The following is a 15,081-nucleotide window of genomic DNA, read 5'->3' on the forward strand; positions in this document are numbered from 1 at the left end:
GACCGAAAAATTCCAAACTCGTGTGAAGTCCCATAACCTAAAATCCTCAATATGTAGAGGCCCAACCCAACCCAACCCAGAGGTTGTCATATTTGAAGCGGATTGCCTGTGACCCTAGGACTGTTACTATCGTTCCTCGCTCATCATCGCACAGACGGAGAAGAAGCGGCCACCGGCACCAGGGCCGGCCCTGGCCCAAGGCGACCAAGGCGGTCGACTTGGGCCTCAGATTTTAGAGGGCCTCAAATTTTGAGGCCCATAGGGGATGGAAAAAAACATAAAATAAAAATAAGTTAGGGCAAGTTTCAGACGACACAATCTGCTTCGACACTCCGCAGGGCGCAGCCTCCGCTATCGCCTCAGGTGACAAGGTATGTTCATCGTCTCTCCTTTTGCATGAATCGATCTTTTATATATGTTGCTTTCTTTCGAACATCTCAGCATTTGATTTGTTCTAACTTTGGTTCGTTTGATTCGGGCCTTTACCTTTGTTCCAATAGTGAAAAGTAGCTAGGGTTTTGTGTGTGTGTCACTGTGTGTGTGATGGCTATCAAAAGCTGAATGAATATATTATGGTTCTCTTAGTATTTTAATAAATGTGTGCCTTTCTACATGTGTCTTTCATGGCCCTTTTCCTCATAATTTTTTGCATTTTCACTACAGCAGCAACCATAGCCCTTTTTGTCATAATTTTTTGCGTTTTCACATTCAATCCCACGAAAATTAATGATCCCTTCTAGTGGGTTGAGGTAATAATTAACTTTTTCCATCTCTAAATTATGCTCATACTGCCAAATTAAGGGTTTTTTTATTTTTATTTTTATATGAAGATACATACCACCATTATTGATGTTATTTGAAGTTGGCTTAGCTAGAATTTCTGTTAATAATACTGTCAAAGCACTTGCCGTCAGAATGTACAAACACATGGAAATCAAAAGCAGGCTTTAACAAAACAAAAGTTAATGGTTTTTTCTATTAATTTGCACAGGTCTTCTATAGCAATGATCAATCAATCACTGCGGGTAATTGGCTCCCAAAAAAAACACACAAAGTGTAGTGTAATTAATATAAAGAGTGAAAGACAAAACTAGATATGATAGTGGATGCCACATATAACCTAAAAGTCCCACCACTTCTTCGGTACTACAACTTCAGCCTCCTATATATATAGTCACCTCATCTCCACATATTTTTGTCTTCTGTAATCATCATATTTTAGTAGCTATATAAACAATGAATGTAAAAGAAGCTGCAGTTTTCTGTTCTCTAGTAAACTGTTCTCTTCATTTTTTATTTTGTGCCTGTGAAAATTTCGCACTCTTTAATTGATAAATTTATTGTTATTAGTTAGTTGTCTTATGCACACTGCACACATAGTTGTTAAAGGCTCAAGGCGCACAAAAGCACAAAGGCCTCTTGGAGCCTGAGGCGCAAGGCGAGGCGCGTGCCCGACTGAAGCAATGCGCACATTGAAAAAAAAAAAAAAAAAAAAACCACCCAATAAAGATGCAATAGTATATATAAAGATGCAAAAGTCAGCTAAATCAATTATCTTTACATGTTTGATTGTGAGAGTCCACCCATCATCCCCAAAACAGAGGTAAAAAGGGAGCCATTGAAAAGGAACCCCATCCATGGCAAGAGGATTGAAAATGTTAGCAGCTATATTTGGAGCAAAATCCAATTACTAAAAGAATTGCACTGACCAACACAAAAAGCAAACATACCCACATGCTTTAGTGGAACATCAGTACCCTAAAATCAGCAACTAAATGTGCACCATAGACTTCATAAAAATTTAAAAAATGAAAAAGAAAAGCAGAGCTACAACTAGATGAAGAAGAAGAGTAGTATAAAAAAAAAAAAGAAAAAAACATAAGAATCAGAAAGAAGAAGAAGAAGAACAAAAAAAAATATTCTGCCATAGAAGAAGAAGAAGAAGAAGGAGAGAAAAAAAAGAAAGAGAAAAGAAGAGAGAAGAAGAAAGATTTTTGCTGAAGAAGAAGATGAAGAAGGAGAGAGAAAAGAAGAGAGAAGAATCTGCCGAAGAAGAAGAAGAAGAACAAGGAGAGAGAAAAAAAGAGAGAAAAGAAGAGAGAAGAAGAGAACTTACCTGGATTGTTCGTGAGAGAGCAGTCGCAGATTCACTTTGAGTCTTTGAGTCAATCGCAAGCCCTAGCCCCTTCTTTGAGTCTTCTGTCTTCGTCTTTGATTCACTTTCATTTTATTTTTAATTATTTTTCTTTTTTGTTTTGTCTTGTCTTGTCAATTAAAACAATAATATAAGTTATAAACGGTAATAAATATAGCATATCATAAGTTAAAAAGTTATAAAAGTTAATAAAAATAATAAACAAATCTTTTAAAAGAGTCAACTTAAATGAGGAGCGCCTTATTAACGCCTGGAGCCCCTCTCGCCTTTGCATTAGAGGCGCGCGACTATTCTAAAAGCTTCGCCTGAGTCCTTGGCAGGCGCAACTCATGCGCCTGTAGGTGTCTTGGGCACGCGCCTTTGGCACTTTTAACAACTATGACTGCACATGCGCATAATTATTTATTGGTGGTGATAAAAATTTATATTTATTAGTTAGTTGTCTTAAGCACACTGCACAGACGCACAATTATTTATTGGTGGTGATAGATTTATACTTATTAGTTAGTTGTCTTATGCACGCTGTTCAGGCGCACAATTATTTGTTGGTGGTGATAAATTTATAGTTATTAGTTAGTTGTCTTTTGCACAATGCACAAGGGCACAATTATATTAGCTATTGAATTTGAAAACATCGTGTTAAAATTTCGCACTCTTATAATTCTTTTTTGTGTGTGTGAAACTCAAGGGCCTCACATTTGAAAGTTCGCCTAGGGCCTCTCAAAATATTTTGAATCTCAGGGCCGGCCCCGCCGGGAACTAACGTCTAGCTCGGGTTTTTCAAGTTCTAGGGTTGGGGTTTCTTTTCATCTATCTTTTTCCTACTCAATTAAGGTATGCATTATTTTGCGCTATATGTGTTGTGTCGTCGTGTATCATTTACTTCATACCTTCTCAGTCTTCGCTTCAATGCAGGCATATCAACACTCCCTCTCTAGGGTTTTACAGAGATGGAGTTTGTGAGCCCAGAAGGTCTTCGTTTAGATGGACGCCGTCCTATGGAGGTCCTTATTTCCCTTCGTTTTTGAAGTTCTAGTAATATTAGTGACGATGATTTCCTTGCCTTCCATTATCTTTTTCATTCAGCTTTCTTTTCTTTAATTTTATATATGTATATTTCCCACAGATGAGACAGATTCGAGCAGAAATTGGTGCCGTTGCCAAGGCTGATGGGTATTAAATCCTTTGTTCTGCCACCATTGATTTATTAAATCCTTTGTTATGTGCATATAAATATATGTATCTATGTATTTGTATATACCTATTTAAGAAGTTAATTGGGTTTCCATCTGATTTGTGCTGCAATTGTAGTTCTGCTGTTTTCGAGATGGGTAACACCAAAGTCATTGCTGCTGTGTATGGCCCAAGAGAGGTATCCATTAGCTTCATCTAATATGCTCCTCAATTATTAGAAGTAAGATTAGGTAAAGTAAAATTTGGGAATTCTTAGGCTGACTTGTTCTAAGCCACTTAGCTGGACCAAGCAGTGGATTATATTAGAACATTCTATAAACTCTGCGTAAGGGGGTTCAGGAATGATTTACATATATATTTCTTTACAAGTTAGTTTCTTTTTCTTGCTGGTTTCAAATATTCAATGGAATGGAGTATTTAGAATTAGCTTCCACATCAAGTAAGAGTCTATTTTGCCTAGGATGCACTGATGCTCTTTGGAGCAAAATTATTTTTTATTTGAACTTTTTAAGAAAATAATCATTCACAATGATATCGGTTTGAATGGATTATCATGTTCCTTAAGATGTTATGCTGGGAAGATTTTTCACCCAGTTGGTAAAGCTTTATATTGAAAATAATAAGCTACACATATACAAGTGCCTTTCCCTTAGAAAGTTATTTTAGCGAAAGTCATTGTAATTTGTTTAATATTGGATAGGTGAGGCCAGTTTCTTCTATAAAATGTTCCATCAACTTACTTCAGGCATTGGTACTGGTGTTTAATTCTATTGATGTTGGATTGTGGGATGCCTTATTATTGGTATGTCAGTGGTTTTATCATTTGAGTGGTTTCATTGCTAAGACAAACTCTTTATTTGCGAAAATGTCAATATTGTATAAGTGCTATGTTACATGGACTCTTCAAAAGTAGTGAAGTACCCTTATCGGACACATATTGCTCGGACATGTGTATGGGTTAAAAACCATATTCAGTTTATTATATTAATAATTTAAAAGGAGTTTAATGCCTATATTAGATAAAAACATTACTGTACTCTAGAAAATAAAATAAAATAATTAAATAAAATTAATATTTAGCAGTGTCCATGTGTTTGTTTAGATATCTGACACGTCCGACGCATGGATACATACCCGTGTCCGACACACAAACCACCGAGTCCAAGTAACATAGCATAAATGTAAACTGAATTTCCTCTTTATTGAATGCAAATTAATGTATACTGGCCATGATTCAATGGTTGTAAGTTAACTTATCGAAATTCATGTTTTGTACTCTAATGAAAAGTTAGAAGGGTCATTGATGTTGGTCATGCTTATAAGCATGCCAAGTGGGGTGGGTGGGTCGGATGCAGTTCGAACCTTGCATTATTAAAACACAAAAGTATCGCTCTTATACCCCAGGCTATGTTTCAAGTTTGTTAGCTTGGGCTTTTATCATTGGGACCCACTTCTCCCAAATCATAGAGAGCAGAAATTAATATGGAATTGGCTCTGAATTACCAATTCTGAAGATTGTGATGGATTCTCGTATTGAACGACTTCATCACTGAGCTATATTCTTAGGTGTGTTTTTTTTTTTCCTCTCCAGATAGTAATCATTTATAATTGTAACTACTTAGTTATTCCCTGAACAAACAAATCTACATTGATACATAATCATAGATCTACATTGCTACATGTGCTATTGGAAGCATAATTATGCATGCAAGGTGCGGGTATAAATGTGTTTGGTACATTGCATCTTGTCAAGAAGAATAATTTGATGGTTTTTATATCTATTTGAGAAGATGCTTCTTGTTGACACTTTAGTCATTATTCTGTTTTTTCAGGTCCAAAATAGGAGCCAACAACTTAATGATCAGGCACTGGTAATTAGCTATCATTAATTTTCCTGATAATTCTCTTGTCATCTCTGTACTAACACTCTTTTTAGGTCCGCTGTGAGTATAGCATGGCCAATTTTAGCACTGGAGATCGAATGAGAAAACCAAAGGGTGACAGGTTGTTCTCCTTCAATTTGTTCTTTTCCCTTTTGTTCCCCTAAACATTTCACCTCATTTTGTACAATGCTTGTTTCTTATTCTCTTTTGATGAATAATAATCAATTATACTACGAACAAAACACATATGGAGGTGCTATCCATGTACACATGAGGTAGATAGGAGTACCAAAAAGAAGCTTCTTCCAAAATCAACAAATCCTGTTGGAATCTATAAAGAATGTAGATGACCAGGGAACTTCCCTCATATTTAAAGTTGCAATGTGTTAACATCAACTCTTTCCATTTAAATACTGGATTGAACACTTCCTTGAATGCATGCATGTTCCGTACACCATGTCAGACCAACTGCCTCCTATGCCTACCTTCCCTTATTAAAATTCCAATCTCCAAGCCAACAGTAATGGGGTAAAAATTTGTCATTTCCCTGGCTCATTGAACCACAAACAAATCGAAAAGCATGCCCCAACCCTCAACATAAATCTCTGTTAACCTGCATATTAAATTAGTTAACGATTGACAGTCTCCGTCTATAAACTGCACACTAAATCAGCTTTTTTAATTTTTTTTTTCCTCCAGACTTTTCATCGCTCTTCCCCCCACCCAGAAATTAAGACATACACACATATATATCCCTCCTTTTGTTTTTAGACAAAGGCCTATCAACTATTTGGTATTAGTCCTACCTTTTGAACATGGCATGCTCACAATCTTACATATACAGTCATTCTAGATTCCGAATTACATTTCCGTGAAGACTAAGAATTAATGCTCACCAAATCCAGTCTAATTTGTGCCATATGTTATATCAATTATCAGCATAAGAAATGATGGGTTTTTAAATATCTGATTTCAACAAATTATTATTATTATTTTTTAAAAAATAGGGATAATTCGTAGGATTTGAGGAAAAATATGGTTTTAAATCATACATGGGATGATTTTGGTTTGAGGATGTAGTTGCCTTATTTACAACTGTCTCTAATGCTACAGGCGGTCCACAGAGATATCTCTGGTTATTCGCCAGACATTGGAAGCATGCATATTGACCCACCTAATGCCTCGTTCTCAGGTTCTACTAAAACATATTGCAAGACATTGGTTACTTAGCAGGAAATGCTTATTATTATTATTATTATTTTCTTAAAGTCTCTTCCTTTTTCCCTTTTCTTTATGCATTTTGCAGATAGACATTTTTGTTCAGGTTCTCCAAGCCGATGGAGGTAACTTTAAATTCAAATTCTTTTTTATGATGCATATATTTATATTTCTTTCTCTCTGTTTGTGTGTGTGTGTGATCCATACGCCAATGAAAATCTTTTTGCTTCAAATAAATGCATGCTGCTGCTTTACTTCGAGGTAATGAATTACTTCTAAATTGGAGTACCCTGTCCTAACTCTGGAGTTGATTTCAGGAACAAGGTCAGCATGCATAAATGCTGCTACCTTGGCCCTTGCAGATGCTGGAATTCCTATGCGTGATCTTGTTACTTCCTGTAGTGCTGGATACCTTAATAGCACTCCGCTGCTTGGTAATTTACATGTTGTATCTTTGTTTCTTAAATGGACTCCCATGTTTTATGATTACAAATATCGGCAAGGAGGTTATAATAGTTGAGACTTTATATTGAATAAACAGATCTAAACTATGTAGAAGATAGTGCTGGCGGCCCTGATGTCACTGTAGGAATTCTACCTAAGTTGGACAAAGTGACACTTCTTCAGGTTCTTTACTGATCTTCTTTTTTTGTTTATTTTTCACATTTCTTCATATTTTTTCATTTACCACTTTACTTTCAACTCATCTGTGGTAAATGCACAATTCTTGTGGTGGGATGCAGTGTGGTTGTGAATGTTTCCGATCCTGCAAAACAGCTCAGAACCTCTCTCTCACACACACCCATATACCCACACTCTCTCTCTCACAGACACACACACACCACATGACATCTTTTTCCTAGACTATGCATGAGATAAACCCTGCCTAGCTAGCCAGTGATATATACAAATTATTAATTTAAATAAATTTTTTTGAACATGCTGCTATTCTTTCAAATATCTTAACACACTTTCCACAATTTTCATACCACATTGGCCAACACTTTGTGGATATTATATATACTCAACTCAACTAGCCTTTTCCAAACTCCTTGCGTTTAGCTAGTAGGCTATACATGGTTTTATTGATTTAAATTCAGTGAAATTGTTTTTCCTAAATAACACATATTTTGCTTCTTTAATGCAGATGGATGCCAAGTTACCAATGGATATCTTTGAAAACGTAATGCAATTAGCAACAGAAGGATGCAAGGCAATAGCAAATTACATTCGGGAAGTATGAAGACTTCACCTTGTTTTGCTTGTAGTCAGCATGCTTGTGATTTTATCTAGTGTGTTTGTCTTTGAACTATGCTTAGCGGCTTCCATATTTTTGTTCTTGCTGCAAGTTCTTTAGAAGGTGTCATTGTGTGGGTCTTTATCTCTATGGATTTTTAAGGTTTGCTATTGGTTTTATCGGCAGGTATTACTAGAAAACACCAAGCAACTGGAATATCGACGGGGTCTATAGCTTAAACAGAAGGTAGAAACTTGAGGCTTTTTTTCAGTTGTTCTTTAATGAATATTAGATGAGAAAAATACTTCTCTACTGATAACGGCATACTGAACCTCGTTCTCAGTTACCAAAAAGATAGTTAATTTCTAATTCTGTTTAGATAAAGAGGATAGTTCATACTACCTCTTATCTACTGTAGTGTGTCAGTACATACTATTATCAGTTCAAAAAAGCTTCTCCTTTTAACAAAAGGGCAATTACTCAATACTCAGTGTATGTCCAGCTACGCGAGATGCTGATAGAGGCGACCAGAGAGTTAGGTTTAACATGACATTATCTTAATTTTCTATAGCAGGCAAAAACCCTATCAAAAGGCTAGACCTGAGATTCAGATCTATTCTTTGATACTTACAGGTCGTGTTGAAGAAAATATAGCATTTACATCATTCTGTTATGAACAATTTGAAGGGAATGTTGATTAATTTAAAATGTAGCTAGGAATGAGACACAAACCAGCTCTCTTTAAGACGGTTCACGTATCTACAATGCAATAGGAATGCCACCTTCAGGATACAACAAACCAGCCTATAGTTACTGTACCTTCTCAAAGTCTGGAGAAGCAGAAGCTTCACCTAATTACTTATTCTGCTCAAAACTCGAAAAAATATGTAGTGGTAGAATGTGAAGAAATTAGACTAAAGATAACTTGTAGGAAGTTAAAGAGACAGAATACAAGAAATGGAACTTCTGAGAACTGATAGCTTGGCGTGGTGTCGAGGTTGCTCCTGTCATTCGTATGAGTTGAAAGACCCTTGCCTAGTCATGAGGTTCTATTTATAGATGTTATCTGGAAGATTGATTTCAGACCAGAAGCAAAATAATTTCTGAATTTTTAGTTTTGGCATGCTTATTATCTTTCAAAAATCAGATTAACTTTTTTAAAACCCATTGTGAAAAAGCAAAATCTTCTGTGTGGAGGTTATAGAAAGTATTTTTGACACCTTCAAGTCCCCCTCTTCTGCGCACATGGCTAAGTACAAGTCCTTTCATTCAGTAGCGAATTGATTCAGTTTTATATGAACATCTCTTAGTTTTCAATTGGGACATACATATATATGTAAGAAGGTTTAATTTCTTACATTTTTTTTTTTTTTTTAAATTGAAAATTTAAAATATACTAACAGGTAACTAAAACTCGTTATTGTAATTGCAGGGATGCAGTACTGTGCTCTGTTGCCTCTACGAGCAGCTCACCACTGTGCATCCTCGGATCCTCAAATTTTTGTATCTATTTGGGGTCTACCGTCAATTTTTATATCGATTTGGGGTGTACCGTCTTCTCTTAAAGCGCGAAATTTAACTTAAAGAGATGGTTTGCATGGATGGGAGGGTGGTGGGTTATGGATAGCGGTTATGTGGAAAGTCGTTCTAAGCTTGATTTGAAATTGTTGTAGGAAGACACTACCTAGGTTTCAAATTTGGAATACAGAAATTGAATTTTGACGCCAAAATGTGTTTCTTCTTCTCTCTTCTTTTTTATTTGTATTTTCAAATTTAAAGGAAAATTGCTTTTTTCTTTTTCTTTTTCTAGCAATTAAGAGAATGGGGAAAATAAAGCTTCAAGATCTAATATAGGCCCTCAAAGTTGCTCAAAAAGAAGGGTTTGTGGTCCATTTAGACCATAACAAGAGTTTGGTTTTATGTCAATGGAGTGACTGAATACCTCCATCAACTGTCAACAGGTTAGATCCGTATTTGACCATGGCTGTCATCGGATGAGTTTGGATAAATTAAAAGATTAAAATTCAATGTCAGTCATTAAAAATATTAATGTAATTTTTAAATCTGTCACACAAATCAAGAATACAGTTTCGTTTCTTTTATTTATTTTTTCTTCAATAAGGAGGTTACAAAAATCATCCACTAGTTGATATTTGATTCTGCGATAAGATATTGAAATAACAATTTTTGTCCTGGTTAGTTGCAACTTGCAAAACATCATCATTGTTGGTTTAAGAACAAAAATGCAAACTTGAGTTTGAGATGAGAACGTGGTCCCGGACGTCCGACCAATTAACACCCGACACATTAACACAAAGTAAAATAAAACTTACTCCAACACATTTGTAACACTTGACACACATTAACAAAAAGTAAAATAAAACTTATTCGGACACATTTGCTGATGTGGGTGTTGACCGGCTGGGACCATGCAATAGACAGTCATTTTGTGCATATTATACTATAAACAAAAGTAGAGTCATTTTGTACATATAATACTATAAACAAAAGTTGTCTGGTCCATACCTCATATGGGTAAAGCAAACACACCAGACACACACACACACACACACAAAGGGTTGATATCCAGCAGCCATTCTCGAAAAACATTGGCTTCCCATAGACCCAAACTCGATTCCTGTGGCGGTCGAGGTCCTCGTTATGAACTGATCCCAAAGCTGTGATGGTTTTGTCATCCCTCAAAACTCAGCTCCTGTGGCGGTCGAGGTCCTCACTATGATAGCTTGAAGGCACAACTGCAAGTTCCAACCGTCCTGTCCATTCCTCACCCGGCTTCAATATGATAGGTTTCTCGACTGCTGCCCCATCAACGCAAAGCATCTGTTGATACTCTTCGTCTCCAAAATCCACCATGGCTTTTGATCTCTTCTCCCATGGATTCCACACCACTTTGTGAAGGAAAATATAAGAAATGGATAGACAACAAAGCATCAGTGTAATAACTAACATACTATATACAGACAACCAAACACATACATATATGCCTCATCACAGTCCTCAAGGTTGCAGCATAGACATACCAATGAAGTTGTAATGCAATGGCTTACCCCCGATTAAGCTAATTTTTAATAGCGTGCATTGCACACGTCTCATTGTCTCTTTTACTAGTAATTATAGAACTGGCTTGTCTTCTCTATTAGATGTATGGAATGCATACAAGTTCTTCGAGAATTTCTGTACTATGCAAGTTAACAGGAATTCGATGGTATCTTACCCACATCTGGTAGACCTTCCTTTTTTATCACGTAAGTTCGTTTCCTTTCATGATCAAGAACAGCAACAAAATTTGGAGAATGAAGATAAACACGATCAATCTGCAAGAGAAAAAGATTACCTTCTAAACAAGAGCCTTTGATCTACATTATTTGATTTCTTCTTAATCTAAGAACAAAAGCACAAGTCAAGTCTTCTATTTAGAAAGAAACAAAATTAATAAGAAAAGTGAACATTTAAACAAGAACAAAATAAAGATAGGCTGCCACTTAATTTCCATGCATTCCTTGAAAGAATTATGCAGAGACACTTCGTTATGAATAATTTGTATTTCTTTCTTTAACGGTTCTGTCCAATCATAAAGATAGCTACTTTCTTCCTTAAAAGTTTAAAAAATTAATATAAACTGATGAGAAAATCATTATATATATTTCGCTCAAGAATAAATCACTTCACTTCCAATTTCCAACACATTGTCTTAATATTTTCTCATTTTCCCCTGAAAGTCCACAAGACATCTCAAAGTTGTCACCTCTTTCAACTTTGCCGAAGAAATAATGGAGTTTTGCTCATTCATTAATCTAAAGTCTCCATTACAAATACAGTCTTAAACGTCATCCTGCAAATTATATACAAGGTAATTTACCTCATATTCGAAAGTTATGGCGTCTCCCTGTTCTGTAAAACGTTCTCTTTGGCGAAGGTTGTCTAGATAATCGAGTGTTTCCAGCCCTTCTATCCTCACTTCACTGCAGATATAATTAATGTTCATCAAGTCCAAACCATAAATTCAGAATGGCAACATTCACTACTTTTAGAGAGTTAAAACAGGAAACAAATTTTGTCATTGATTAATCCTAGTAGTGCAAAGTTATACATGAAAAATATAAGAGAATAATGTTATTTTAAATTCTCTCTTTGCTTTTACAAATACATTCTCTTAGCAATAGTTATAAAAGATTCACTCTCTCCCTCTCTCTAAATTTAGATTTCTTAATAAAAAAAATAATAATAATAAGGAAAAGGAAAGGAGGAATTTTCATTCTATGCACATGCCAGAAAACAACATTTAAAGGAAAGCACATCATACCTTATGTCAGAGACAGACAAATATGAGTGGTAAGCGAATGAGAAACTAAATGGTTTGCCGTTGATGTTTCTAATGCGCGATATCAAGGTTAAATTTCCATCCGCAGCAAGAGAAACCCTAAGACGAAACTCGAAACTGGAAAAAGTGAACAAGAAAAAAAGAACTCCCATCAGTGACAAATAAACATCTTTATTTACCAAAATAAATATATAAATAAAACATATAAACAGCTTGACATGCCCTAGAATTCACAACTAATGGTCCTGATTTACACTCCACTCCAGAAAGTAAGGGAGAAACAAGAAGAAAGAAAGGAAGAATGAGCTCTGTAAAACATGTACATCAAAACGGAAAAACGGGTTCTGAACCAATAACATATTTAGGTCATAATCAGTCTAAAAGATTCTAAATGGAACAAACAACATTTCATTTTGACTTTGAGCCAATTCAAAGGATATCAGATTCTTCTTAAAGCATCCATCTACAACAGAGAATTGACATAAGAAAAATATGCCCATATAAAGTTGTAAGAAATTAACTTCATTTCAGTATGAAACAGTTCCCATGAAACCGAGTAGAGCACAATGGGCTAGAACATCAATGTATTATTACTTAAATCCTCAAGCATCAACTTCTTGGTACTATTAATTCTTAACGTTATACCTATGTGGCCAACATTTCATATCTTCTTCAGATGGTTTCAGTAGCAAGTCAATGAAGGATTTGCCAAGAGAATCATTTGGATGAAGAGGTGGAGGGTTATCATCAATGGTCCAAATTTTGTTCCTTGCAAATCCATGTTGTTCGAGTGAGTCACAGTTTCCAAACTGCGTAAGCGTTTAGAGAGAAACCATCAGTGAAAATGCAGAAAACCGGTACTCTATTTAGTCAGAATTATAAAGGAAAGACGGATAATACCTGAGGGAAACATACAAGAATTCCTCCCCGTATAGCTTTGGGTGGCTTAAAAAGTGCCTACAATTCATGAAAGAACAGGTAACGTATAATCATTTTATATCTAGCAGCGAAATTGGTATCAACTGTTTAGGAATAGAATCACTACGTGATTGATATTCAGCTTATAAGCCACCTATTAAACTACCTCTTCATGAATAGGTCTCTTTACGGTCATCTAATTTTGCCACTTTACATTGTCTCAAGTTTTACCGCACCTGCTAAGTTCAATTCATACTGCAGGGTGAGGTATGGCCATGCAGGCTGCAGGTAACGTAAGAAGCCATCCAACTCAACAGTAAAAGAACAAACTAACAAAGAGATGATGTAATGTTGCAATGAATGCCACAAGAAGTCGTCCCCTGCTTTCTTTCTGGTCCTAAATGCCACAAGAACGCTCTAATGGCCAAGATTAGTATGTAGTATGCACCACCTCAGATCTTATTAGGAATATACACAACATAGTCCGACTATCATCTACCGCTTTCTAATGAAATTTCAGGTCCTCCTCTAGAAAGAAGCAACACGATGAATTTTGAATCACCTAGGAACAATATGTTATAAACACTTGGTTTTGAGTTACCTAGGAACCACATGTTATAAAAACCACTAAACTGGTTTTGTTCTACTCTTTGATTTATATGTAGTTACTAGTTTGTATTTGATTTTATCTGAAATGGGAATGATTAAATTTCAAGATTTAATCGTTTTCTATATAAACCTAGCCACAAAACCTTTCTACATCGCACACACCACATACTTGTATATTACATTACACAATGTTTTTATTGTTAGTTTGGTATTAGTGTCAACATTAACACTTCATATTTTTATTTAAAATCTTCATGGCAGTTGAGATCTTGATCTTAAATAAGTCGAACATTATAGAACACTACATGGCAACATTACAATGGTGAAATGATCAGAAATCATACCTTACTACTAGTGAATAGGAGTTCTTCGCCTCTATCATTTCTCCAGGAAATGACATGTCCTCCATGTAAGCTAACCTGGATCATCAATGGGGCAAATATTCAGTAAACTAGCCGGAAACCATTTAATATTCCCACAAACATGTTAAACAAGAAAGAAGTACAATTGATGATAGATAGCTGCAAAGGAAAAAAAAAAAACGGAGATGATGAAAAAGGATCGAACCCGGGCTGAAGCACCTCGTGGATTCCGAAGCAGAACCTGCTGAATCCCATTCCAGTCCTCTGTCATTTCAATTGCTGCCCTATGATCCCACACTGCTGCAGAATGACCCATCTCACAAAACACAAACAATAATGGAATTCTGTTTCTCTCCTACCCCTCTCTGTCTCTAACACCAACACACACCCAACGACTAATCAAACCTCACAAACTGACAAACTTGTAACTTTGTGAATCAAAATCAAAACCTTTTTACCAGTTCAACTTCCCAATCTTTACCATAGTCCCTCAGATCCGAAAAAAAAAAAAAAAAAAAACTAATTAATTCCTAAGGGCAATCTTATTCCATAAACCTAAACATTTGCTAACTACAAAGAAATGCTTCAAATTTCTACCTCGGAATTCACTAAGAAAATCCCAGAATTTGCCATTTTTGCATCAGAAAATGACAGATGAAGAACGAAAAAATACTAAAACAAAAAGAAAACTTTAAATGTACTCTTAAACTTTGAGAAGTTTTCCTTACACTCGACTTTTCAATCAAAATTTAAAAGTATAGGAGCCAATTCCCAAATTTGAATCCAACTCTGAAGAGACCCAACAACTACTTTTTAGAAAGCAAAAACTCTCTTTGTAATCACTGAACAGTATAAATAACAAAAGTTTCTGATAAACCCATCTCGATAAATTCAAGCACTTACTGATTGAATTAAAGGTTCAAAGTTCAAACCCCAAAAAAAATGGCCATCCAAGAAAACAAGAAGACAACAAATAAAGAGAAAACTGAAGGAGCTGAAATGTGAAGCAAAAGTGTTATTTGTAGTACATTAATTAGCTTAGATTAAGGTAATCTAGCAGGCAAGATTGTGGAAACATGCGGGGAACCGAATAAATAAATATGAAAATATTATGAGACGAGACGGGAAAATTGATTGTTTTGTATGTTGGTGACGTGGAGATA

At 35.6% G+C, this 15,081-nt stretch overlaps 2 protein-coding genes across 4 annotated transcripts; one reads left to right on the forward strand and one right to left on the reverse strand.

Annotated features, from left to right (window-relative positions):
* The first annotated feature begins 120 nt into the window (after positions 1–120).
* Positions 121–9,487, forward strand: LOC132298935 (exosome complex component RRP41 homolog). 3 transcript variants are annotated; one of them, XM_059795310.1, is made up of 14 exons: positions 121–371; positions 2,844–2,989; positions 3,071–3,159; positions 3,282–3,328; positions 3,467–3,527; positions 5,182–5,220; positions 5,286–5,353; positions 6,346–6,424; positions 6,539–6,575; positions 6,768–6,884; positions 6,992–7,077; positions 7,598–7,687; positions 7,874–7,933; positions 9,120–9,487. In XM_059795310.1, exons 3-13 carry the CDS (start codon positions 3,106–3,108, stop codon positions 7,919–7,921), a joined length of 726 nt encoding a protein of 241 aa, XP_059651293.1. In that variant the 5' UTR covers positions 121–371; positions 2,844–2,989; positions 3,071–3,105; the 3' UTR covers positions 7,922–7,933; positions 9,120–9,487. The 3 variants fall into 3 exon arrangements, with proteins under 3 accessions (XP_059651293.1, XP_059651294.1, XP_059651295.1); XM_059795311.1 differs by having other exon boundaries at positions 2,870–2,989; XM_059795312.1 differs by lacking the exons at positions 121–371; positions 2,844–2,989 and having other exon boundaries at positions 5,303–5,353.
* Positions 9,488–10,056: 569 nt separating this feature from the next.
* On the reverse strand, positions 10,057–14,988 carry LOC132298937 (putative glucose-6-phosphate 1-epimerase). Its single transcript, XM_059795313.1, has 8 exons — positions 14,124–14,988; positions 13,901–13,975; positions 12,930–12,986; positions 12,675–12,838; positions 12,012–12,146; positions 11,568–11,670; positions 10,923–11,022; positions 10,057–10,596 (listed from the first exon to the last, which is right to left on the reverse strand). Exons 1-8 carry the CDS (start codon positions 14,232–14,234, stop codon positions 10,394–10,396), a joined length of 948 nt encoding a protein of 315 aa, XP_059651296.1. The 5' UTR covers positions 14,235–14,988; the 3' UTR covers positions 10,057–10,393.
* Positions 14,989–15,081: the final 93 nt, after the last annotated feature.

Source organism: Cornus florida, unplaced genomic scaffold (assembly GCF_030987335.1).
Source record: "Cornus florida cultivar Cherokee Brave unplaced genomic scaffold, ASM3098733v1 CherokeeBrave_3.0.0_Hap2_Chr03, whole genome shotgun sequence".
In the NCBI taxonomy this organism is placed as follows: domain Eukaryota; kingdom Viridiplantae; phylum Streptophyta; class Magnoliopsida; order Cornales; family Cornaceae; genus Cornus; species Cornus florida.

Coding starts and splice junctions, on each gene's coding strand:
- LOC132298935 (XM_059795310.1), top strand. CDS start 3,106: ATGGAGTTTGTGAGCCCAGAAGGTCTTCGTTTAGATGGACGCCGTCCT. Junction 6,885..6,991: donor TAATAGCACTCCGCTGCTTG/GTAATTTACATG, acceptor TTGAATAAACAG/ATCTAAACTATGTAGAAGAT. Junction 7,688..7,873: donor TAGCAAATTACATTCGGGAA/GTATGAAGACTT, acceptor TTTTATCGGCAG/GTATTACTAGAAAACACCAA.
- LOC132298937 (XM_059795313.1), bottom strand. CDS start 14,234: ATGGGTCATTCTGCAGCAGTGTGGGATCATAGGGCAGCAATTGAAATG. Junction 13,976..14,123: donor CACGAGGTGCTTCAGCCCGG/GTTCGATCCTTT, acceptor TTGATGATCCAG/GTTAGCTTACATGGAGGACA. Junction 10,597..10,922: donor GGAAGGTCTACCAGATGTGG/GTAAGATACCAT, acceptor TCCTTCACAAAG/TGGTGTGGAATCCATGGGAG.